The 25,994-nt window shown below is 36.3% G+C and overlaps 1 protein-coding gene across 1 annotated transcript in view; it reads left to right on the top strand.

Moving 5' to 3' along the window:
- Nucleotides 1-25,994, top strand: part of KIAA1109 (KIAA1109 ortholog) — a 194,850-nt gene that overhangs the window by 109,446 nt on the left and 59,410 nt on the right. The window contains exons 49-53 of the mRNA XM_011948638.1: nucleotides 3,433-3,639; nucleotides 5,171-5,409; nucleotides 10,018-10,262; nucleotides 12,502-12,607; nucleotides 24,529-24,626. Of these exons, the coding sequence (XP_011804028.1) occupies nucleotides 3,433-3,639; nucleotides 5,171-5,409; nucleotides 10,018-10,262; nucleotides 12,502-12,607; nucleotides 24,529-24,626 (895 nt within the window). The remainder of the gene's footprint in view (nucleotides 1-3,432; nucleotides 3,640-5,170; nucleotides 5,410-10,017; nucleotides 10,263-12,501; nucleotides 12,608-24,528; nucleotides 24,627-25,994) is intronic.

Raw genomic sequence — 25,994 nt, forward strand, 5'->3', positions numbered from 1 at the left:
AGAAAGAGTTTTCACTAATTGTAGAAATAATTATTAAAACACTAATAATAAAACATCTGTACATCTCAACCTTATAATTCTGTATTTAAGATGGGGAGAGATGACTGCTCTGTTAATAGATTTTAATGGCCTTTACTATATGTAAATGTGTGTTTAATTTCATTCAATAGATGAATGCTATTCACATCTAGAGAGCCATTTGCATCTCAGCACCATCTGGGTGTGTTCTGGCTTATGTTGAAACTGAACTTGAAATACTGGTGTTAAACAATGGTTTTAATTATTATACTGTTAGAAATGATTCAAAATTCAGTAAGTAGTCAGCATTCCAGAGCCTACCTTCATGCTGACTAGGCCAATTACATAAACTACCGCCTCAACCCTCTGGTGATCGTCTCCGAGAAATAGTGTCTTGTGGGAGAAAAAAGTATACCTCTCCAGTAATTGGTTTTGAATTTTATATAATACCTAGATTTTACTGTTTTTAAATAATCAAGACCTCTGATAAAGCTACTGTTAGGCTTTTCAAGGTTTATCCTAATAAAAGTTAAATGTGATGAACTGGTTCTTCATATCCTTGAGACTATAAATAATTGGCAAATTTTTTGCAGCCCAGCACAGATTAATGTATGTAAACTGGCCTGTAATTAATATGAAGTAATGTATTTTGTGTATTTTGACAAATTTACTGATTGTCAAGAATCATTTGCCCATTTGAAGGATCACATTTATATTAGAAGTTATTGGAGCAGAGCTGGGAGGATTGTTTGAGGCCAGGAGTTTGAGACCAGCCTGAGCAACATAATGAGACCCTGTCTCTACAAAAAATTTAAAAACCAATTAGCTGGGCAGCGTGGCACGTCTCTGTAGTCCCAGCCACTTGGGAGACTGAGGCGGGAGGATCACTCGAGCCCAAGAGGTCCAGGCTGTGGTGAGCTATGATAGTGTCACTGCACTCCAGCCTGGGCAACAATGAGACCCCATCTTTAAAAAACAAATATGTATGTAAGGGTGTGTGTATGTGTCAAAGACGACTTCATTATGGCTTCTACATAAATGTCCTATCATATCCTATCTGTGGAATTCCACCGTTGTAGTGGTAGAAGTCATTCTTTTGCTTTACTTCTTTCTGCTCTTTCATTTCACAAATATTTGGCAAGTGTCTGTTATCTTCTAGGAACTGTTCTAGGCATTGGAAAGAACAAAAGAAATCAAGAAAGATAATATCTTAGCTTTATGTCTGTACTAGTAATTAAAGGATACCAATTCTTAACGAAAAGTAATAGCCTTGCTCATTATGAATCAAACTTTTATCATTTGTTTACCACTCATCGAAAGTGAAAAGCAGAAGATACAAGTTACACTTCCTCCTTCCTATCAATTTCTTGTAACATAGTGGATGATTGTTATTCTAATTTTTTGACTAATTTCTTTGACTCCCTAATTAGATTTTAAGAAGTATAGTGAATATTGTTTTTCTTTTCATATTCAGTGTCTGTATAATGGTTGTACAGATCTCTAAAATAAGGTGGAGAACAAAAGAGTTCTGAATGGGGGTAAAATAAAAAGTGGAATGTTGTGTGTCTATGTGTGTAATAGATCTTGTTCATGTTTTTACTTACATGTGAGCATATACTTATTTTCTTCTATAGATTCTTCCTATTAAAGAAATTAAACACTATTCAGTGCAAATAGTATAAAATATATTAATATTTTTAGATAACATTGTTTCTTCGATGTATAATTTAAATACATGAAAATTTTTAAGTCGTTTTAGTTCATTCAGTTATGAGGGGGCTTCACAAACTGTGGAAAATGGAATTAAAACATATAAACTTTATTTCCCAACATAAGCTCCATCAAGTTCAAGACACTTTTCTAATCAATGATACCAGCGATTTGTTCCATCACTAATGAACAGAGGGTCCCATGACAGTGCAGTCTTTTTTACGTTAACTGAAGAGAAATGGGTACCCTTTAAATTTTTTTTTTTTTTTGAAATTAGGAAACAAAAAAAAAAAGTCAGAAGGAGCCAAATTAAGATGTAAAATGGATGCCTACTGATTTCCCATCAAAACTCTTAACAGAATTGCTCTTGTTTGACAAGAGGAATGAGTGAGAGCATTGTTGTGGTGGAGGACTGGTAAAGCTTTCCCAAGCATTTTTCTAGTAAAGCTATGACTACCTTTCTCAAAACACTCTTATAATAAGCAGATGTTGTCATTCTTTGGCCCTCCAGAAAGTCAACGAGCAAAATGCTTTGAGCATCCCAAAAAACTGTTGCCATGACCTTTGCTTTTGACTGGTCCACTTTTATCTGCCACCCATGCTGGAGTGCAGTGGTGCAATCTCAGCTCACTGCAATCTCGGTCTCCTGGGTTCAAGCAGTCCTCCCACCTCAACCTCCCAAGTAGCAGGGACTAAAGGTATGTGCAACTACACCCAGCTAATTTTTGTATTTTTTCTAGAGATGGGGTTTTGGCATGTTGCCCAGGCTGATCTCAAACTCCTGAGCTCAAGGGATCTGCTCACCTCACTTTCTCAAAGTGTTGGGATTACAGGTGTGAGCCACCATGCCCAGCCATGACTGGTCCACTTTTGATTTGACTGGACCACTTCCACTTCTTTGTAGCCATTGCTTTGATGTACTTTATTTTTGGTATTGTACTGGTAAAGCCATGTTTAATCTCCCATTACAATTCTTTGAAGAAATGCTTCAGGATCTTGATCTCACTTGTTTAAAATTTCCGTTGAAAGCTCTGCCTTTGTTGGGAGTCGATTTGGGAGCAATGGTTTTGGCACCCATCGAGTGGAAAAGTTTGCTCAACTTTGAGTTGTTAGTCAGAATTGTGTAAGCTGAATCAGTTGAAGTTGTCTATGGTGTTGGCTGTTGTTTGTGCTGTTAATTGTTGGTCCTCTTCAATTAGGCACAAAGAAGATAAAATTTTTCCTAGCAAATTGATACTTGGTTTGCCACTGTGGGCTTCATCAAGATTGTCTTGTCCCTTCTTGAGTTATCCATTCGTAAACTGCTAATTGCTTTGGGAGATTATCCCCAAAGGCTTTTTGTAGAGCATCAATGATTTCGCTATAATTCCGCCCAAACTTCACCATAAACTTGATGCTTGTTCTTGCTTCAATTTTAGCAGAATTCATACTGTTTTGATAGGGGCTCTGTCAAACTGATGTCTTATCCTTCTTAGTACATTAAAGAAGATCCTGTTCGCATGTTTTAACAAGTGAATATGAGTTTATTTTGGTGCAAAATGATTCTGAAATCTACATGTAGTTTTTTAATAATATACATTTTCCATGAACTTTTTGAAGACCTCTCAAATTTATAGGTATTTTTCTTGCTCTCAATATTTTTTCAAAATTTCTCTTTACTTGGCTGTTGGCTGTATTTTAATGGTCCTCTTTCTCTATTGATAGAACTGTAGTGAAATGTAGTATTGCCAAGTCCCAAGCCCTCTACAGTGCCCAGAGAGGGCTGAAGACAAACAATGCTGCTGTGTTCAAAGTAGGAGCTATCAGCATCAACATTCCTCAGCACCCTGCCACCTTACACAGCATGATGGTTCGAAGTTCTCACCAACTATCTAAACAAATCTCAGACCTAATCAGACAACCTTCTACAGCGTAAGTTATTTTATTTGTTCACATTCTGTGATTCCATATACTACCTCAGGATATTCTTTGCTGCATTAACAAAAGTTCGGAGGGAGATGATGAGTTACTTCTAAGTATCAACCATTATGGACAGTGGAGCAAGAGGAGAGTAGCCAATCGTGATCATGTGAGAATGACATTTGATAGCGTTAAAGTACAGTGTCATCACTGCAATTGTCAGTGTTCCATATTGCATAAACAAAGTTTAAGAGATCCTAGAGATTTGTGAGTATTATAAGAGGTACTAATAAAAAGCAACTTGATGAATTCCAGGACCATGTCAATCCTTGTTTACTTTGAATTCATTGGAAATTTATGACTGCACAGGTTTAAGAACGTATAGTAGTGATCATTTATGTCCCAAGGCAGCATTTGACCATGCCACATAAATACTTTAAAGGGCAGTAAATTTGAGCATTAACCTTTATTCCCTATGTCTGTAGCCTTTGTTCATGCATCTTCGCTGCTGAGCCTTATTCATGGTCTCCATAAACTGTAACTAATAAAAATACGCGGTGGCAGGCATCTGTAATCCCAACTACTTGAGAGGCTGAGGCAGGATAATCGCTTGAACCCGGGAGGCGGAGGTTGCAGTGAGCCAAGATCACACCATTGCATTCCAGCCTGGGCAACAAGCGAAATTCCATCTAAAAAAAAAAAAAAATACATGTAAAAGGTTACAAAGTTGTCTTACGTTTTATTTCCCACATCCTATAAAGTGGGAAAACATTAGTGTGTCTTTTGAAGGGGTCTCAAAGCTGATTTTTCCAGTTGTTCTATCTAAATCTTTAATTCTGATACAATGTTTAATCATGGCTGAAGTTGACTAAGTAGTAAAAATTTAAATGTTTTTCCTCTGAACAGAAATATGGAATCCAGAATGTATAAATTTTAGTTTTAAAATGCTCCAAGAAACTTTTCCTTATTATAATATATTATCCATATAGTAGTTGAAAAATTAGACCCTGGAGTCAGACTGATTGGGTTTAAATCCTAGTTTCAGCACTCTAGCTATGCTTCCTCATTTGCAACGTGGAGACAGTAGTACCTATTTAAAGTGAGATAAATGAGACAAAGCACACAGTGCACTAAGAAGAGTACCTGGCACTCAAATTGTTATTGTTATTGTTGGAGTTCGTGTTGTCATTCTTAACAGTGGTAGTAGTAGTGGCAATAATATCAATAGTAGTGTGTAATGGTTAAGTCATGGAGTTTGGAATCAGACAAATCTGAGTTTCAATCCCAGTTCTGCAATACTGTTAAGAATCACCTTGGCAGTATAACATTCTAGGAGTTTTACATTGTTATTACTTCTTGTCTACTTTTCCATATCATCATTGTTCAACATCTGTTTTAGAAAGTCTGAATATGATCTGATATTGGAAAGAAAACATCTATTCACAGTATATATTTGCTATTTTTCACTGAGAAATCCAATGATTTTCTACAATAAAATGGTAGCTCCTGTGTTTATTTTTTAATTTTTTTTTTTGCTTTCTAGCCCACAGCCCGTAAAAGAAGATATTGCAACCCCACTACCCTCTGAAAAAACCCCAACAAGTGTTAATCAAACTCCTGTTGAAACAAATGAATTTCCTCAGCTACCAGAAGGCTTAGAAAAGAAGCCTATTGTTCTTAAATTCAGTGCCATGTTAGATGGTATAGCCATTGGAGCAGCACTTTTACCGTCTCTGAAAGCAGAATACAAGATGGGAAGAATGAGAAGTCATGGAATGACAGGTAATATTGAATTCTGAATTCACTCTCTTAAAATTTATGATTTCTTTGAGAAATCAGTAGTATTTTGATAAAAAGGTAAATTTGGTTTTATAGATATTATAAGTAATTTTTATTATAACATTTAAAGTTCATTAATGATGTTCTCTAGTCAAGTAAAAATATCAATCCCCCACCCCAGTAACTTGAATGGCCAGAGTGAACTCTTTTGAACTCCATAAAATTATTTAACTATGGAGGCCATTTCTCCAGTTTAAACTTAAGTTGAATAAATCAACCCATTTCTACATCTATTAAGTTTTCAATAGACTGAATAACTTGTTTTATTTTCACATTGGGTTCATTTAGCTTAAATCAGAAGTCATTTATTTCTTCAAAACAGCTAATTCTATATGGTATTGTGACCCTTATATTAATATATCCTATCTCAAAATTCCTTGCTTTTAACATTTATGGAATTTATCATATATACAAGAGCATGTAAATTATACATATACACATTTTAAAGAATAAGTACTGTGAGCTCACCAACCCACAATACAACCTAGGAAATGGCACATTACCAATACTTTGAAGCCTTCTTTGGCTGGGTGTGGTGGCTCACACCTGTAATCACAGCACTTTGGGAGGCTGAGGCAGGTGGATCACCTGAGGTCAAGACTTCAAGACCAGCCTGGAAAACATAGCAAAAACCCATCTCTGTTAAAAATACAAAAATTAGCTGGGCATGGTGGCAGGAACCTGTAATCCCAGCTACTCAGGAAGCTGTGGCAGGAGAATCGCTTGAATCCGCGAGGCGGAGGTTGCAGTGAGCTGACAGTGTGCCACTACACTCCAGCCTCAGCGACAGAGTGAGACTTCATCTCAAAAAAAAAAAAAAGGCAGTCTTCATTGCTCATGGAATTACTACTATCATGAAGTTTGTCTTACCCATTCTTTTGCTTGCCTATATAGTTTTACCATGTATGTATATACTCATAAATGATTTAAAGTTTGCTTTTAGCTGTTTTGAACTTTGTTTATACGGAATCTCACATTTTTTAACTAGGAATTTTTTTACTTGACTAAGAGCTCCTTACATGTTTATATATATAAAATGCCAGTTGATGGTCCCTTTTTTTGCTTACTTTGCCATTGAGTCATTTATATTTTTCTTGATTCACAATAATTCTTCATAAATTCTATATATTAACTCTTTGATATTATATGTTTATATGTTGTCACCTAGTTGGAGGCTTATCATTTAACTTTTTAATCAGCATTCTTCATTTTAATGTAATTGAATTTACCATTATTTTTCCTATATGATGTGTATTTTCATATCCTGAAGAAATGCTTCTCTTCCTAGGATAATAAAGATATTCTGATACATTTTTTCTTGAATGTTTTGAGTTTTGCTATTCATATTTAAGTTTTTAATCTATCTTAATCAATTATTATTGTTCTTAGATTTGGCATGGGGTAGTATATAACCAGTGATCATTGTATATAACCAATGATCTCAGCATCACTTATTAATTTATTCTTTTTCTTAGTGATATATAATCCAAAAATTAGTCACACATTGTTATTTTTAACGTAGGAGTCTGAGTTTTCTATTCTGCTTCATTGATCTCTTTGCACCAGTATCATATTGCTGCCAGACTTTTTCAGGAATTGTCCTGGCTATTTTTGGTCCTTTGCTCTTTCATATACGTTTTTTTATTTTTTTGAGACAGGGTCTTGCTTTGTTGCCCAGGCTGGAGGGCAGTGGCATGATCACAGCTCTCTGCAGCCTTGACCTCCTCAAGTGATCCTCCAGTCTCAGCCCTGTGAGTAGCCAGGACTATAGGCATACACCACCACATCTGACTAATTTTAAAACTTTTTGTGGAGATGGTGGGATTTCACTGTGTTGCCTAGGCTGGTGTCAAACTCCTGGCCTCAAGCTATCCGCCTGCCTTGGTCTTCCAAAGTGCTAGTTACAGGCATCAGTCACCATGCCTGGCCTCCTAAACATTTTAGAATCAGTTTGTTAAGTTCCCTGAAAAAGCCTGTTTAGATTTCTGTAAGAACTTAATTGAATCTATAGATTTATTTGGGGAGAAATGACAACTAAACAATATTTAACCTTCCTTTTCCTAAGTCTTACTTCTCTGTTGTTTAAGTCTTCTTTAATGTTTTTGTGTAAAGTTTAAAATTTTTCTACTTAAAGATTTTTGTGCGTCTTTTACAAGATGTATTTATTTAGATATCTAGGTATCTTGTGGTGTTGTAGCTATTACAAATGTTATCTTTTGTAAAATGGCATTTTTGTAAATTGTTGGTAGTCTGTACAAGTGTGCTTGATGCTTTTATGTTAATCTGATACTCAGCAACCACATTAAACCATTATTACTAGTAAGTTGTAGATTCTTAGGAGTTTTATCTATAGACAGTCATACTGTTTAAACAGCAAATAATGATACTTTTGTTTCTTTCCAACTTTTAGTTCTTTTTCTTGCCTTATTGTGCTTGCCTTGTTCCATTTTCTTAAAGGAATCAACATTACATGAATAAGTCAATAAGTCTGATGTCTGCTGTAGGTTTCTGCTATCAGGTTAAGAAAATGTACTTATTTTCCCACTGTGCTAAGAATTTCTATGAAGAATTATTGGCAAATATAATCAGATACTTTGTTCTGTATCTAATGAAATGAAAATGTATTTTCCCCTTTATTCTGTTAACATAATTTAAAAGTATATACATATATATGAATATATGCAGACATGTACATATTTATGTAAGTATGTGTATACAGTAGTCCCTGCTTATTCATGTGTTTTGTCTCTTCATGTTTCAGACAGAACTGTTGTTACAGTATAGTTGTTCTATTTTGTTGTTGTTGTTTATCTCTTGTTGTGCCTGATTCATAAATTAAACTTTATCATAGGAATGTATATCATAGGAATGTATGTATAGAAAAAGACATATATATAGGGTTTGATATTATCTATGGTTTCATGCATCCACTGGGGATCTTAGAACACATCTATCCCAAATAAAGGGAGATTACTGTATATGTACGCCCATCTCTAGCATTTTGGCTTTCTTTATTAAGAGTAATTTTGCTGAACATTTAGACCTTTCTGTTACCAGCAAGAGAAGCATTTTAAAGTAAATTTCCATATTTGGCAGAGTCAGAAGTCTTAGGCCTTCAGATATTAGAGTCCAGGGCTGACAATAAGTTACACACATTTGGTCATTTATTCAGGGTACCCATGAAATACAAGGGTCCACAGAAGCAGCAAGTCAAAAGTCAGATAGGCGGTTTAGGGTCCTAGAGTAAACACACTGTTAAATATCCGGAGAGGTAAGAACCCAAAATTCTTATTGAAATTAAAGGAAAGAGATAAAAACAGTAAAAGAATGACTATACTAGTAATAAGGGATGACTCAGTAACTGAGGCCTAGGATTATTTCAATCTTGGTGTTTTTATTTGGTGGTGTGCTAGCAATGGTAGTGGTGGTAGCAACAGTGGTAGACAGTCCCCACCCCTTGCAGCTTGTAAATGATAGTCAAGGAGTCTCCTGGTTGGAGTAGTAAGAGGAGATCAGGGCAGTCATGACTCATCCCAGTTGGTGAGTGAGCATTTTTCTGTTTTTGGCTAACTCATTCCAGGTGCAAGCACTATAGTTAATGAATGTAGTGAATGTGACATATAGGAGATGACCCTTGATTAGTATTTTGAAAAAAAGAGAATTATTTCTGGCTCAGTTGTGGAGCAGTAGGGATATGTAATAAATTATATACGTAAGCTAAATAGGCAATTTGATGATGTTTGAGTGGAGAGAATTGGTAATGTACAGAAGAATATCAATAGATTCTGTTGGTTTGAAAGGAGCATGTGTATGTACATTACATGTGTAAAGGGCAATAACAGATCTTGATTTTAATAAGGCTTCTCCTCATGCCCTCATAAACAGTTGGAGAAATATGGACTGAATAATAGTAAAGCTGGTATATTTATATTTGTTTGAACAATTATGTGCCAGATTATTGATTTAAGTGTTTAAGGTCAACAGTAAACTAAAATTCATAATATACCCTTATTTGATATATGGTCCCATGAATAATTATTAAGGTCAAAGAGACATATGTTTGTATAACTTTATACTTTATGAATGTTTCAGTGAGTACAGTTTAATTGATTTGGCAATTTTAGCTATTTCCACACTGAATCAGGATCAGTAGACACATTGTTAATTACCTACTATTCTCTGTGAATAAAGCACTGTGTGGACTGGGGAATTTTTTTTAACTTGATTAATTTTCTTGTTACAATTCTTTAATAATAAAGGCATTTTATTTCTGTTCTACCTTCTATGAAATAAAGAACGTGGGTGTTTTTCTAGTGCCTAACACACTGCCAGTCTTAATAAATAATACTGGCTTAATAATACTTGCTGATTGACTTGCATATTTAAAGATAGGGAATATTTTATAAGCAACTTTAAAATATGCTTTCATATATTTCAAGACAGGTTTGGGAATATCCATGCATTTTTCTTAGATATCCTTTTTGGAAAAAATGAGGAATGAATGAGTGAATGAACGCTAACACGAACAATAACTTTTCTCATTTCTTACAGGTGCACAGACAAGATTTACATTTGAGCTGCCAAATCACAGATTGCGTTTTACTTCAAAAGTTTCTGCCACAGATATGTCAACCATTCCTCCTTCTGCCAGTCTTAACCTTCCTCCTGTTACCATGTCAGGGAAATATATAATGGAAGAACATGATAGTTATTCGGATCAGGTGTGGAGTATAGATGAACTGCCTTCTAAACAAGGTTACTATTTACAGGGAAATTATCTACGTTGTGTGGCAGAAGTAAGTTTACTTTAAAATTTTCTTACTCTTTGTAATTTAGGAGCCTTCAAGATTTATATGTACCAAAATATGTAGTAATCCAAACTTTTAAGGTAAAGTCTTAAAATCATTTGTTTTCACAGAAGAATTCTATACTGAATCAAGTGTGTGTGTGGGTGTATGTGTTTTGTGTCTGTTAGTCTGACTACCCTGTAGTTTTATTTAAACATGCTTTTAAAAATATGTATTAGTTATATATTCCATCTCTGCAATATTTTCGTAGTTCAAATGATTATTAAAAGCAAATCGCAGCTAACATTCATTATGTGCTTTACACGCGTTGACTTCTGCAGTGCTTAAGTAAATCCTGTGAGGCAGAAATATTTGTTCTCATTTTGTAGGTGAGCAAACTAAGCCTTAGCAAGTTAACATAATTCATACAGGTATACATAATTATTAAGATAATCTAAAGGTCATATTGAAAGATAAATTAGACTTACAGATTAATTTCTTTACTAAGGTTAAGTTGAAAGTAGCATATCTAATTCTATCATACTTTTTTCACTTTATATTTGTATAGCTGTCAAAAGTTTAAAAAGCATTTGGACACATTTTTCATTTGATTTGTGGTAAGCAGGTCATCTGTTATTTTCCTAATTTGATATAAACTTGAAGCGGAGAAGTAAACACCTTTCCTTAAGTCTCCTAGCTATCAATTGAGAGAGGCAGGAGCCACGCTTCAGTGGTCTGCCTCCAGGCACACTGTGATGTATCTCAGCTCACCTGTCAGTTTGTCAAAAACAGTTGCAACTTTATGAAAAAGCAATGTGCTATTTGTTTTATAAATTTTGTTCTCCAGAACCTGAAGCATCTTTAAGAATGCTTTTTGGATTCTCTGATAGAAATATTATAACTACAGGGGACATATTTAAGTCTGATTTACCTTCTTAGGCCCTGCTTGCCCTGGAACCTCTATAAGAGTTGGGATTTCTGTATGTGAAAAACAAGTGTACAAAAAAATAGTGTTCGGATTCTAACAGAGATTTACTTAAAATATTTTAAGGTGTATCCCACTTGTGCTTTCTACTCTGAAAACTAAAAGCCCCAAGCTCCCGTTTAGAAATACTGCTATCAATGTTCCATTTAAAAGAAAATACACGAATACAGTGTGCTGTATAATTCCTTGCTAATACTAGATAGTAGAAAGGTATAAGTTTGTAACGAGGCAGAACACAATCCCGAATTTAGTAAACAATGTATTTAATTTCATCCATTTCAAAGAATCTAAAATTGCATCCGTCTTAGAGTTGCCTATTTTACTATGGCCTGAAATAAACACACCTGAAAATAGTTTCTGGCAAATTGGTTTATTAACTGATTAGCTTATTAACTAATTTGCCAGAAATTTAATACTTTGTACTAATTATAGGACACAAATTATATTAAACCTTAATTGGATATCTCTGATGATTTGCTAATTCACCCAGATGTAAGCCTGAGACCCAGAATTTTGTTGGTTTTTATTCATAGCGGTATCCTTAGCACCCAACATGGTACATAGAGTAGACGGTCATTAAATATATATTTGATTAAATAAATTGTTTTTGGCTGGACGTAGTGACTCACACCTGTAATCTGAGCACTTTGGGACAAAGCGGGCGGATAGCTTGAGGCCAGGAGTTTGAGACCAACCTGGCCAACATGGTGAAATCCTGTCATGGTGGTGGGTGCCCGTAGTCCCAGCTACTCAGGAGGCTGAGGCAGGAGAATCGCTTGAACCCGGGACGTAGAGGTTACAGTGAGCTGAGATTGTGCCACTGCGCTCCAGCCTGGGTGACAGAGCAAGACTTCATCTTTAAATAAATAAATAAATCTATTTTTACTTAACTCGTCTATGATTCTAAGACCACAAAAGTGGCCATTAAAATGATCATTAAAAGTAAATTTTACTCTAGGAGAAAATTTAATCACAAAATTAGCAAGTTAAATGTATAACTTTGATTTGCTCCCCAGACTTCTCATACCTTATTAACTACTGTTATTAAAAAACAAAAAACAAAAACCATTTTGGGAATGAACTATAATAGTATTTGGCCAGTTACGTATTAGGAACTCTGAATATTTTTAACTTTTCTTCAGTATATTGATTTCAAATCATATAGAGATAATTATCTCTTTTTCCTCAGTTTAGGGTGATTTATGTAAGAAAAAAGTAAAGCTAATGTAATCAGCATTAATCTAATATGATTTTTTCTGGCAGGTTGGTTCCTTTGAACATAATCTTACAACTGATCTTCTAAACCACTTGGTATTTGTACAGAAAGTGTTCATGAAGGAAGTTAATGAAGTAATACAAAAAGTTTCTGGTAAGATGATCTAGTACCTTATAGTATAGGTGAAGGTTTTTATTCTTTTTGACTGTGTGATGTCCCATATGTCTGTGGTATAAGTATTGATCCAGCATTGGGATATAATTGTCAAATAACTCCTAAGAACTGTCCATTCCTTTTATGGCTTTTCCACCTACAGTGTTTGCTTATCATTTTTGTCATGTATAATATACACATTTAGGATTCATAAACTTCAGAAAGCTCCTTTATGTTTCACCCTCAAGAAAGAAAAGCTTACAGTATGTCTATTAACCAAATTAATCATACTCATTTGGAAACAACATTTAGATAACTGCTAAGATTGCAACCTTTTATCTATACCAGATGATGGCTATATGCTGGCAGCATGGTAAATTGTCTGTAGAAACCCTCATTACATTTTTGCTGTTCCTCAAGAATAGTTTACAGTTCAGCTTAGTCAGTGCTCTACATTTTTCACAAGCTGAAGTATTAGGGAATTAGGGTGAAAAGTTGACTCTGTATAACAATTCTTAATGCTGAGTATTTTCAGTGTGAATGTTATCATGTTAAAAGAATATTTAAGCCACATCCATAAATTGGCATCAAAAGGAGTTTCTTTATGCTTATGGATTAATTCATTCATTTAACAAATTTATGAAGTATCCAGGTATTCAATTACAATTTTGATGAGTTCTGTGAATGACAAGAACAGGGTGCTATGAGTCTGTCTCACAGGAGAAACTAATCTAGTCTAAAGTATCATAAAAGGCTTCTCAGAAGAATTCATATCCCAAAACTTAAGAATGAAGCCTAGTTTGGCAAGAAAGGAGAGGTAGAGAGGATGCAGGCAGAGCATACGTACCAGTATTTGATAAGGGTCTGAAGGAGGACAGTGCTCCTTGGATGAAGGAACTAAATTATGTAGCAGCTGTGTGAACAACCGGTTTCCTTGGTTCTCCTGGCTTGGTTCTAGTTGCATCTGAGGTCAGGAAGCTATTTAATGATCATATTGTAGAAGCCTTGGAATTTTACAAGGTAGGTCTTAAAAGATCAGATCATTGGTACCATGGAGTTTTTGTGAAAATGGTTGACTAGAAATCATTAAGGAAGAAATAAATATATAGTAAAATTCCTTTCTGCCACTGAAGAAGCCTTAACTTGGGAAACATACACAAGTTTTGTTTGGTGTGTCCCATTTACCTGGTTAAGATCACATTGTGACATTTTTTATGATAGGAAAGTTGTTAAGAATGTATCAAGCTGGCAAACTTATGAGTTCTAAAGAATATTTTCAAGATGATTTTATTACTGAAAAAATATAGGCCAGGCGCAGTGGCTCATGCCTATAATCCCAGCACTTTGAGAGGCCGAGGTGGGTGGATCATTAGGTCAGGAGATCAAGACCATCCAGGCTAACACAGTGAAACCCTGTCTGTATTAAAAATACAAAAAAATTAGCCAGGCGTTGTGGTGGGCACCTGTAGTCCCACCTGCTCGGGAGGCTGAGGCAGGAGAATGGCATGAACCTGGGAGGCAGAGCTTGTGGTGAGCTGAGATGGTGCCACTGTGCTCCAGCCTGGGCAACAGATCCATCTCAAAAAAAACAAAACAAAACAAAAAAAAAAAAATATATATATATATATAGAGAGAGAGAGAGAGAGAGAGACAGTATCAGACTGTCAGGGTAAGCCTCTCTTAAGGTAGTTTTGATTAAAGAGAAAGGCTTTTCTTAACCTTTAGATTATAGTCAGGAGATTAAAGTATATCCCAAGGTCTATGAAGAATAAGATGGACAAAGAGGACTGGAAATTCATATTTCTAACCATGAAGACTTGCTGTTTACTATGAGAGAATCAGATGATAGTGCCAAGATCAGATGATAATGCCAAAAGAGTGGCTAGATCTGCTCCTTAAACCATTTCTTTCTGACTTTAGCGACAGCCATGAACCTTGAGAAAATAGCTAAAGTGTAAATTATGTATGATTTAGCTGGCCACAGGGCCTGATGGAGCGTAGGCATTCAGTTATTCTGTCAAGGCCAAAGAACATAACAGGATATTGACGGAGCGAATACTTTGAACCCTTGTAGCTCGAATTTCTCAGTACTCTGATCTCTGTATTGCTTCTTCCCTCTCCCATAATCTTCAGTTATTTTCCTTATTTTTTTCTTACATTCTTCTTCATGATTTTCCATCATGTTATATTTAGTGTTAGGACATTTTCTATTATGTAGGAAGACTAATGTTCGTAACAATCATCAAGTTTGTTAGGGAAATACTTTTTTAAAAAATTGATTACCTTATTTGTCCACGAAGGACTTTCAGGAATGCCTGGGTTTCAGAAAGATGTAAATAAGCATTGATCAGGTAAACAAAAGAGACTATTTTTGAGGATGTATGGCCGTCTTAGAAGCATATAAGGAGGTTACTATCTTAGAATTGGGCCAGGTATATATTTATTGATAAAGACATAAAGTACTCTGGAATTAATGCAAATAATACAATAGCATCTCTTATGGTTCCATAAACTAAAATTACTGTGCAGTATGTTTTGTGAATGGTGGAGCTTTTGCTTTTAAATTTTAAAGTTTTCTTTCTGAAACTAGATAAAAGGTATTCAAGGTAGTGATAGACAAACACAGAACAAATAGGCCTTTAAGGTGTGCTCATGTATCAAACAGTTTTTTTTTTTTTTGAAATGGAGTCTCGCTTTGTCGCCAGGCTGGAGTGCAATGGCGCAATCTCAGCTCCCTGCAACCTCTGCCTCCCGGGTTCAAGCGATTTTCCTGCCTCAGCCTCCTAAGTAGCTGGGACTACAGGCACACACTACCACACCCAGCTAATTTTTGTATTTTTAGTAGAGACGAGGTTTCACCATGTTGGCCAGGATGGTCTCGATCTCTTGACCTCATGATCTGCCTGCCTTGGCCTTCCAAAGTGCTGGGATTACAGGTGTAAGCCACTGAGCCCAGCCCATCAAACAGTTTTATCTTCAGAGATGGATTATCAAATGAACAGAGACTAAGTTGTTTTTTTTTTTTTGTAAAACAACTTGACTATAAGAAAAATTAGACAGATGTGAATCTTTACAAAACTCTAGACATTTAGAGTATTAGTATTACAGTATTCAAAGTGAAAGTGTGCTAAGCAATGTAAAAATCTAAGATTATTTCAGATATGTTAAAGCATGTATTTGTTTAGCAAAATGATTTAAGAGAATATGAAAAAGTGAAAGGCTTACATTTAGACTATCAGAAGAAAATAGTGTGTTAAGGAAGTATACTGTTAGGTAATGTAACATGAAGATTTCACTCTACTTAGGTAAGTGAAAATTGAAAAAGAGTCTGCTTTTAACCAAGTGAAAAGGATAATTAAAAAGCATGAATGTTAAGAAAATGGAAATTGATATTTGTCTGTTTATGAGAATAAATAGAGAAACAATAAGCCTATCCAACCAACTTGTATATAAATCTACAGGACCAAATGAGACACATTGAAGTTATGTAAAAGAACTAATGGAGGACCTCTTGGTACCTCTGAGAAGGTACTTCAGTAAATCATGGGTATCAGGAGAAGTGCTGAAACACAGGAAAATTGTGGTACCTAACTTGAAAAAGGGTAGGAAAGAAGCCTCAAGGAACCAATACCCCAAAGGCTAATCCAAAAAAAAAACCTGATTTTTTTACTTAGTATAGTCTCCCTTAGGAAATAAACTCCTTAATAACACTTCTTAAACATAGTTTTTGTTAAGTCATGCTAATACTTTTCAGAAAAATATGAGGCTAGCTATAATTTCAAAATAGCTTAAGCAAGTTAATAGCTTACTCAAGTATACTGGATATGATGCACTTAAACTTATATATTTATGCCATACTATGAAATAAAACTTGATTGACACAAAAGTAGGAGGGTGGGCCAAGATGGCCGATTAGAAGCAGCTGTGGTCCAGGACTCTCACACAGAGGAATGAAAATGGTGAGTGAATTCAGCACTTTTAACTGACGTATTCGGTTTCTTGCATTGGGAGGGACTAGGCAGACAGCTTCATCATGGAGGGTGAGGTAAAGCAGGGTGAGGTGATGGCTCACTCAGGAGCAGCAAAAAGCCAGGGAGCCCCCACCCCCAGGCAAGGGAGGCTGTATGTGATTGTGTGACCTCACCCGGGGAAACCAGGCTTCTCCCACAGATCTTTGCAACCTGTGGATCAGGAGATTCCCCTCGTGAGTCCTGCCACCAGGGCCTTGGGTCTGAAGCACAGAGCTATGTGGAGTCTCGGTGAAGCAGCACTAGGGCACACACAGAGACACAGGAGTTTTGCATACTCCCAGCAAGGCAGGAAATCCATCCATGCATTCCCCTAGGAAGGAGGCTGAATCCAGGGAGCCAAGCAGTGCCATTTTACAGACCCCACTCCCAAGGCAACTCACAAGTTAAGAACCACTGGCTTGGAATTCCACCCGGCCAGCAGCAGAAGGCTGGAGACTGCCTGAGACAGACTGAGTTCCCAGGCGGAGGGAGAGCTGCCATCTCTGCAGTTCAAGCCAGCAGTTCTAGCCTGCCTGCTCCAGGGAGTCTGGGCAGTCTAGACTGGGAGGAGTTCCCCACAAGACAGCACAGCTGCTATGCCAGATTGTGGCCAGACTGCTTCTTAGAGTGGGACTCCACTATGCCAGATTGTAGGGTCAGACTGTTTCTTTAAGTGGGACTCCAGTCCATCCCTCCTCACTGGGCAGGGCCTCCCTGCAGGAATTTCAGCAACTCCAACCAGGTTTATACATACAGAACTCACAGAACTCTGATCTCTCCCTGGGGGGCGGGGCAGCTGCTGTCTCTGCAGTTCAGCTGCCTTAGCCTTTTCAGCCTGCTGGCTCTGGAGAGTCCTGGTGGTCTGGATGAGGGGGGTTTAGACTGCTTCTTTAAGCGTGTCCTTGATCCCGTTCTGTCCAACTGGATGAGACCTCCCAACAGGGGTCTCCAAACACCTCCTGTAGGAGTGTTCAGTCCAGCATTAGGTCAGTACCTGGGGCAGAGGCCCCAGAGGAAGGAGCAAGCTGTCATCGTTGCTGTTTCGCAGACTTCACTGATACCTGGTGCAGGAGGAAGCTGGTGCAGGAGGAACTCAGAACACTAGAGTCTGGAGGGGACCCCCAGCAAACTGTAGCAGCCCTACAGAACAGTGGCCCCACTGTTAAAAGAAAAATAAACAGAAAACAACAACATAAACCAAAAAGCCCCACAACAGCCCCATTCAGAGGTCAGCAACCTCAAAGACTGAAGGTAGATATGCCCATAAAGATGAGAAAAAAAATCAATCCAAAAATGCTGAAAACTCAAAAAGCCAAAGTGCCTGTTTTCTCCCGGATGACTGCAACAACTCTCCAGCAAGGACACAGGACTGCGCTAAGGCTGAGATGGCTGAATTGACAGAAGTAGGCTTCAGAAGGTGGGTAATAATAAACTTAGCTGAGCTAAAGGAACATGTTCTAACCCAGTGGAAAGAAGCTAAGAATCGTGACAAAACATAGAGGAGCTGATAACCAAAATAGTCAGTTTAAAGAGGAAGATAACTGACCTGTTGGAGCTGAAAAACACAACAGGAGAACTTCACAATGCAGTCACAAGTATCAACAGCACAATAGACCAAGTGGAGGGAAGAATCTCAGAGCTTGAAGACTGACTTTCTGAAATAAGACAGGCAGACAAAAATAGAGAAAAAAGAAAAGGAACAAACAAAACTTCTGAGAACTATGGGATTATATAAGAAGACCAAACCTAAGACTGACTGGGGTACCTGGAAGAGATGGGGAGAATGGAACCAAGTTGGAAAACATACTGCAGGATATCACCTGGGGGACTTCCCCAAATGAGCAAGACAGGCCAACATTCGAATTCAGGAAATGGAGAGAACCCCAGTAAGACACTCCACGAGAAGATCAACCCAAGACACATAATCATCAGATTATCCAAGGCTGAAATGAAAGAAAAAAACTTAAGGGCAGCCAGTGAGAAAGGCCAGGTCACTTACAATGGAAAACCCATCAGCCTAGTAGCAGACCTCTCAGCAGAAACCCTACAAGCCAGAAAACATTTGGGGCCAATATTCAACAACCTTAAAGAAAAACATTTCCAACCTAGAATTTCATGTCCAGCCAGAGGTACAAAGAAGAGTTTGTACCATTTCTATTGAAACTGTTCCAAAAAAATGAAAAGGAGGGACTCCTCCCTAACTCATTTTATAAGGCCACTATCATCCTCATACCTAAAACTGACATAGATACAACAAAAAAAGAAAACTTCAGGCCAATATCCCTGTTGAACATTGATGCAAAAATCGTCAACAAAATACTGGCAAACCAAATCCAGAAGCATACAAAAAGCTTATCCACCACAGTCAAGTGGGCTTCATCGCCAGGATGCCAGGTTGGTTCAAATCAATAAGTGTGATTCATCACAGAAAAGGAACTAAAGACAAAAACCACATGATTATCTCAATAGATGCAGAAAAAGCCTTTGATAAAACTCAACATCCCTTCATGTTAAAAACTCTCAATAAACTAGGTATTGAAGATACATACCTCAAAATAATAACATATATATGACAAACGCACAGCTAATATCATACTGAATGGGCAAAAGCTGAAAGCATTCCCCTTGAAAGCCAACACAAGACAAGGATGCCCTCTCTCTCACCACTCCTATTCAACATAATATTGGAAGTTCTGGCCAGGGCAGTCTGGCAAGATAAAGTATATACAAATAGGAAGAGAAGAAGTCAAATTATCTTTGTTTGCAGATGATATGATTCTATATTTGGAAAACTCCATCGTCTCAGCCCAAAAGCTTCTTAAGCTGATAAGCAACTTCAGCAAAGTTGTGCAATGTGCAAAAATTGCTAGCATTCCTATACACCAACAACGGGCAAGAATAGAGCCAAATCATGAATGAACTCCCATTCATAGTCACTTCAAAGAGAATAAAATACCTAGGAATATAGCTAACAATGAAAGTGATGGACCTCTTTAAGGAGAACTAAAAAGCACTGCTCAAGGAAATCAGAGAGGACACAAACAAATGGAAAAACATTTCATGCATATGGATAGGAAGAGTCAATATTGTGAAAATGGTCATACTGCCCAAAGTAATTTATAGATTCAATGTTATTCCCATAAAACTACCACTGACATTCTTTACAACATTAGAAAAATTGATTTTCAAATTCACGTGGAACCAAAAAGAGCCCAAATAGCCAAGACAGTCCTAAGCAAAAAGAAAAAAGCTGGAGGCATCACACTGCCTGACTTCAAACTATACTACAAGGCTACAATAACTAACACAGCATTGTACTGTTATAGAAACAGACACATAGACCAATGAAACAGAATAGAGAACTCAGAAATAAGACCACACACCTACAACCATCTGATCTTTGACAAACTTGACAAAAAACAATGGGGAAAGGATTCCCTATTTAATAAATGGTGCTGAGAAAATTGGTTTGCCATTGCAGAAAATTTCAACTGGACCCCTTCTTTACACCTTATACAAAAATTAACTCAAGATGGATTAAAGACTTAAATGTAAAACCCAAAACTATAAAAACCCTAGAAGAAAATCTAGACAATACCATTCAGGACATAGGCACTAGCAAAGATTTCATGATGAAAACTCCAAAAGCAAAAATGGATAAATATGATCTAATTAAACTAAAGAGCTTCTTCTGCATAGCAAAAGAAACTACCATCAGAGTAAACAGACAGAATGGGGAAAAGTTTTTGAAATCTATCCATCTGGCAGAGATGTGATATCCAGAGTCTACAAGGAATTTAAATTTACAAGAAAAAAAAAAAAAAGCTCATTAAAAAGTGGGCAAAGGACATGAACAGACACTTCTCAAAAGAAGACATTTATGTGGCCAAAAAACATGAAAAAAGCTCAGCATCACTGATCATCAGAGAAATGCAAATCAAAACCACAATTAGATACTATCTCACAACAGTATCAGTCAGGATGGCTATTATTAAAAAGTCAAGAAACGACAGATGCTGGTGAAGTTGTAGAGAAAAAGGAATGCTTTCATATTGTTGGTAGGAGCATAAATGAGTTCACCCATTGTAGAAGACAGTGTTGTGGCAATTCTTCAAAAATCTAGAAGCAAAAATACCGTTTGACCCAGCAATCCCATTACTGGGTATATACCCAAAGGAACATAAATCATTGTATTGTAAAGATACATGCATGCGTATGTTCATTGTAGCACTATTCACAACAGCAAAGACATGGAATCAACCTAAATGCCCATCAATGATAGACTGGATAAAGAAAGTGTGATACATATACACCATGGAATGCTGTGCTGCCACAAAAAGGAATGAGATCATGTCCTTTGCAGGGACATGGATGGAGCTGGAAGCTGTTATCCCCAGCATACTAATGCAGGAACAAAAAAGCAAACACTGCATTTTCTCACTTATCAGTGGGAGCTGAACAGTGAGAACACATGAACACAGGGAGGGAAACAACACACACTGGGACCTGTTGGCGGGGACAGCAGGAGGGAGGGCATCAGGAAGAATAGCTAATGGATGCTGGGCTTAATACCTAGGTGATGGGTTGATGAGTGCAGCAAACCACCATGGCAGACATTTACCTATGTAACAAACATGCACATCCTACAGAACTTAAAATAAAAGGTTGAAGAAAAAGAAAAGACAAGAGTAACCAGTATTAGATACATAGATAGATCATAATAGTAGATCGATATTTTCTTCAGATTTGTTTTGATTCTTATTAGAGAAAATATTTTTTATTATTCCATTGAACAAATAGATAAGACAGCTAACTTTCAGAATTAGAATCACGTAGTTTTTATTTGTTCACCTATTGTGTTGTGTTTTTTGTATCTCATGATGATTCCTAAATAACCTGAACCATGGTCTTGCCTATAGAGCCAAGAGAAACTAAGAACTCTCCTAGCTTAATCTCACCCATCCTGTAAGAAAGTGCCAAGATATACATAGAGTCATAAACAATTTTTAGTGGCAGTATTCTAACAAATTCTCAAAATGTAGACATTATTTCATGTAATATTTTCCTCTCTATAACATAACTCATTCTGTATTTCAGAGTAGAAATTGCAACTGTATCTTGGAAAACATAAAAGAAGATCCTATAATCCCTTCCATAGTTACTTATTCAGAACTTTAAAAACATATGACCCCAAATTAGGTGATGAGCAAATTACAAGGATATGTGGGTAAAAATTACCAGACTTATTGAATTTATACTTCTGTTTAGAACATTAGGTATTTGAATATATAATAAAATATTTCAATGAACTTTTGATGAATGAAGAAGTTAAGTAGTACAAATAGAGGATGTATTGAGGCATAGAAATGATTTGACCTGATGCTTTTTGATGATTGAGTGCCTTTCAAAAGAGAGGGACAGCTTGATGAAAGAAAATAGCAAGAAACTGGGACTGAAAGACACATTTATTTACTGAGAATGAGACAAGAATTGTAGGAGTATGAGGAAAATTATAAAGACTCGCAGTAATTGTTGTGAGGAGTATGTTGGAGAAATGACAGAAGATGAAGAGTTGGATCACCAAGCAACATAGTGCTTAATCATTGCATTCAGGAAAACACTGAGGGTTAGCTAAGGTACTGCTTGCTAGGATCCGCATATATATGGCCCTTCGCCTTAAGAATTCTTTAATTAGGGAAATTGCTGTCTAGATAAATTAATATAACAGAAATGTGTATTTTTTGGCAAACATCATGGAGGAAGGAAGGACCAAATGCTGATAAGGGTGTATCAGAAAGAGTTTGAATAAACAAAATGTGATAAAGAACTTAGAATAGCACTTGGCACTTAGTAAGCACTCAAATATTAGGTATTAGAATTGATACATATATGCACTCAGTAAGCAAATATTAGGTATTAGAATTTACACATATCTACCTAGGAGTAAAAAATGAGTAAGAACAGAACGTAAGTGAGGGGATAAAGTCATTTAAGGAAAGTGAGCTCAAGGAACAGTGATGTGTAAGAGGGCTGTGGTTTAGAATTCAAATGATAAAAGCAGAGAGAGTAGTAGTTTAATGTTTTGGAAATAGCATTGAGAAGTAAGCTAAACACCATCTACTACTGGATCAAAGGAATGAATGAATTTGAGATTTCAAAATAATAATGGCAATAAAAAGCCATATGCAAATGAAGTTAGAGAATCAGGGAAATGAAAAGCATAATGTAAGACAGCAGAAGCTTTCCTGGTAGTAGATGGAAGATAGAGACAACAGGGATGGGAAGAGGCACTTGATAGCTGGGTTGGGAGGTGGGTGATATTATATACACACAGTACACACATACATATATGTATGTATGTATATGGCTGTAGGTAGGGTCATCAGTGATGAGGCTTAGGTAAGGGATGATTGTAGATTTGAGTTAGGAGGCAGAGAGAAGTACTTAATTATAAGTTGGAGAAAAGAAAATGTAATCTGTGCGCTATATATTTTAGAGAAGGATAGCTCAGGGAGGAAAGGTACAAGCCTACAGGTAGGCACTAAGTGTACAAAGACACATATAGTTTACAAAGACACATATAGTTTATTCTTCCAAAATAAAAATACATGGTTTTTTGTTTTGTTTTGTTTTGTTTTTGAGTCAGTCTCTGTCGTCCAGGCTGGAATGTAGTGGCGCCATCTCGGCTCGCTGCAACCTCCGCCTCCTGGGTTCAAGTGATTCTCCTGCCACAGCCTCTTGAGTAGCTGGGATTACAGGTGCCCACCACCACACCCAGCTAATTTTTTGTATTTTTAGTAGAGATGGGGTTTCTCCATGTTGGCCAGGTTAGTCCTGAACTCCTGACCTCAGGTCATTCACCCACCTTAGCCTCCCAAAGTGCCGGGATTAAGGCATGAACCACTGTGCCTGGCCCAAATATATGTTAATTAATATGTTCTGGTATAACTGATCCACAAATCCTTAATACTTTATTTTCCATCTCTTCATTCATACCATTCTTTCATTCTCTTTCTGGTGTATTCATCTTTATGTACAAAGGTCTTTTTGAGGGGCCAAATTATGTCCTTGTCTACCTTTTCTCAGTCTTGTCTTGGATGTACCTTCTGTTGACTGCTGCCTCTATTTTCTTCCTATTTTCTGTTCTAGTAGAAAACTAAAAAATATTTTTATCATAGTACTAATTGAATAGATTTTGACCCCTAAATTTCAAAAGCCCAAAAAAGATTAATTTCTCTTTCAAAACAAACAAAATCTGCTTTTTATCTGTTTGGTTCTTAGTTATTTTGATAATATCTGTGGTCCCTAATAGGGGAAAAAAAATTCCATCCCACCTATACAGACTCCCTGGGATGATGATAAACTCAACATGTGTACAAAAAGATTAATCACTGTAAGACAGAATATTTGAAAGATAGGCAGGCAGAATGTTTTCAAATCAGTGGAAAGAGAAGTGGAAACAGAAGTAAGACATTAAGATATTAGAACATTATTTTGTGTATGCCACATTGCCCAGGCAAAAAAAATAAAAATAAAATAAAAATGCTCTCTTAATAGTAACTTTATCATCAGGGCCCCTGCAACAGAATTCACATTATTAGTTGAAGAAATTAGTCTAGTTTACTTTTTTCCCTCAAATGTGTTTTCTGAAATGTATAAACATATGTTTTGGTTCAATAATACATACAATGTTTTAATTGAATATAAAATGTTATTAATAAATGTCTACATATGCAGAATTATCCCTATCTTTCATATATCTGCCTCAGTTAAATGTAACTTAGCTAAAGATTTCTCTATCAGTGGTCAGGAAAAAGAAAATATTTTGTGACGATTTTTTTTTAAATGCACAGAATAGTTATTTTTTTCCTTAAAAAAAAATAAATTGTCCCAAACCCTTCTTTCCTTTAGGTGGGGAGCAGCCTATTCCTCTCTGGAATGAACATGATGGAACAGCAGATGGAGATAAGCCTAAAATCCTCCTCTATTCCCTAAACTTGCAGTTCAAGGTAACATAAATAATAATGATACTTTTATAAAAACTTTTCTAATCAATTAATATATGCTTGTTATAGAAAATTTCTATCTTACATAAATTACCAAACAGAAAATAAAAATGATCTATAACTCCATCCACTCAGAGAAAAAGCTTTAACAGTATTAAATATTCTTTAGGCCTTTTTTCCTGTTAGTATTTTTATATATGCATATATTTATACATTGGATACCTTTCCATATTAGTTTGTTTAGATTAGTTTTATCTTCTTGAACATCTGTATTATATATTGTACAGTTGTAACAATTTATTCAACCACTCCCTTCTGACAAACATTTTGTTTTTCTTCAAGTACTGCTGTTATAATTTACTCTGCAATAAATATTTTATTCACTTTTCCAGTTAACTATATTACTTTTAGAAGGCTGAGGCAGGAGGATGGCTTGAGCCCAGGAGTTCGAGACCAGCCCTGGCAACATAGTGAGACTTTGTCTCTACAAAAAATTTGAAAAAACAAAAAAATTAGCCAGGTGGGTGGCATACACCTGTAGTCTCAGTTACTTTGGAGGCTAAGGCAGGAGGATTGCTTCAGTCCGGAAGTTCAAGGCTACAGTGAGCTCTGGTTGTGCCACTGCACTCTAGCCTGGGCAACAGAGTGAGACCTGTCTTAAAAAACAAAACAAAACAAAGACTATATTATTTTAATAGAAAACTTAATATTTCCAATGTTTAAGATACTGGTGTTCATAAAAGTTATTTAATTGCATTTAATGTATTCAATCCATTGTACACTAAATTTTAAATACAAAATATCAAAATGAAACATAATGGGTTAAAAATTGCGACTAACATGAGAAATTAATGTTGCCAGTTTTATCAGTTCATTAGACATATCCTATACAGGCATACCTTGTTTTATTGCACTTCACTTTATTGTATTTCACAGGTTGAGGTTTTTTTCACGAATTGAAGGTGCCATTTTTCCAATAGCACATATTCGCTTTCTGTGTGTCATATTTTACTAATTCTCGCAATATTTCAAACTTTTTCATTAGTATTATATGTCTGTTATAATGATCTGTGATCAGAAATCTGTGATGTTGCTACGGTAATTGTTTAGGGGGCACCAGGAACTGCACCAATGTAGAATAGCATACTGAATCGTTAAATGTCGTTGCACATCTCTCACTTTCAATCAAAAGCTAGAAATGATTAAGCTTGGTGAAGAAGGTATGTCAAAAGCCAAGACAGGTTGAAAGCTAGGTCTCTTGCACCAGTTAGCCAAGTTGTGAATGCAAAGGTGAAGTTCTTAAACGAAATTAAAAGTGCTACTCCAGTGAACACAGGAATGATAAGAAAGCCAAACAGCCTCATTGCAGAT

The sequence above is a fragment of the Colobus angolensis genome, unplaced genomic scaffold, assembly GCF_000951035.1.
Source record: "Colobus angolensis palliatus isolate OR3802 unplaced genomic scaffold, Cang.pa_1.0 Scaffold280, whole genome shotgun sequence".
In the NCBI taxonomy this organism is placed as follows: Eukaryota; Metazoa; Chordata; class Mammalia; order Primates; family Cercopithecidae; genus Colobus; species Colobus angolensis.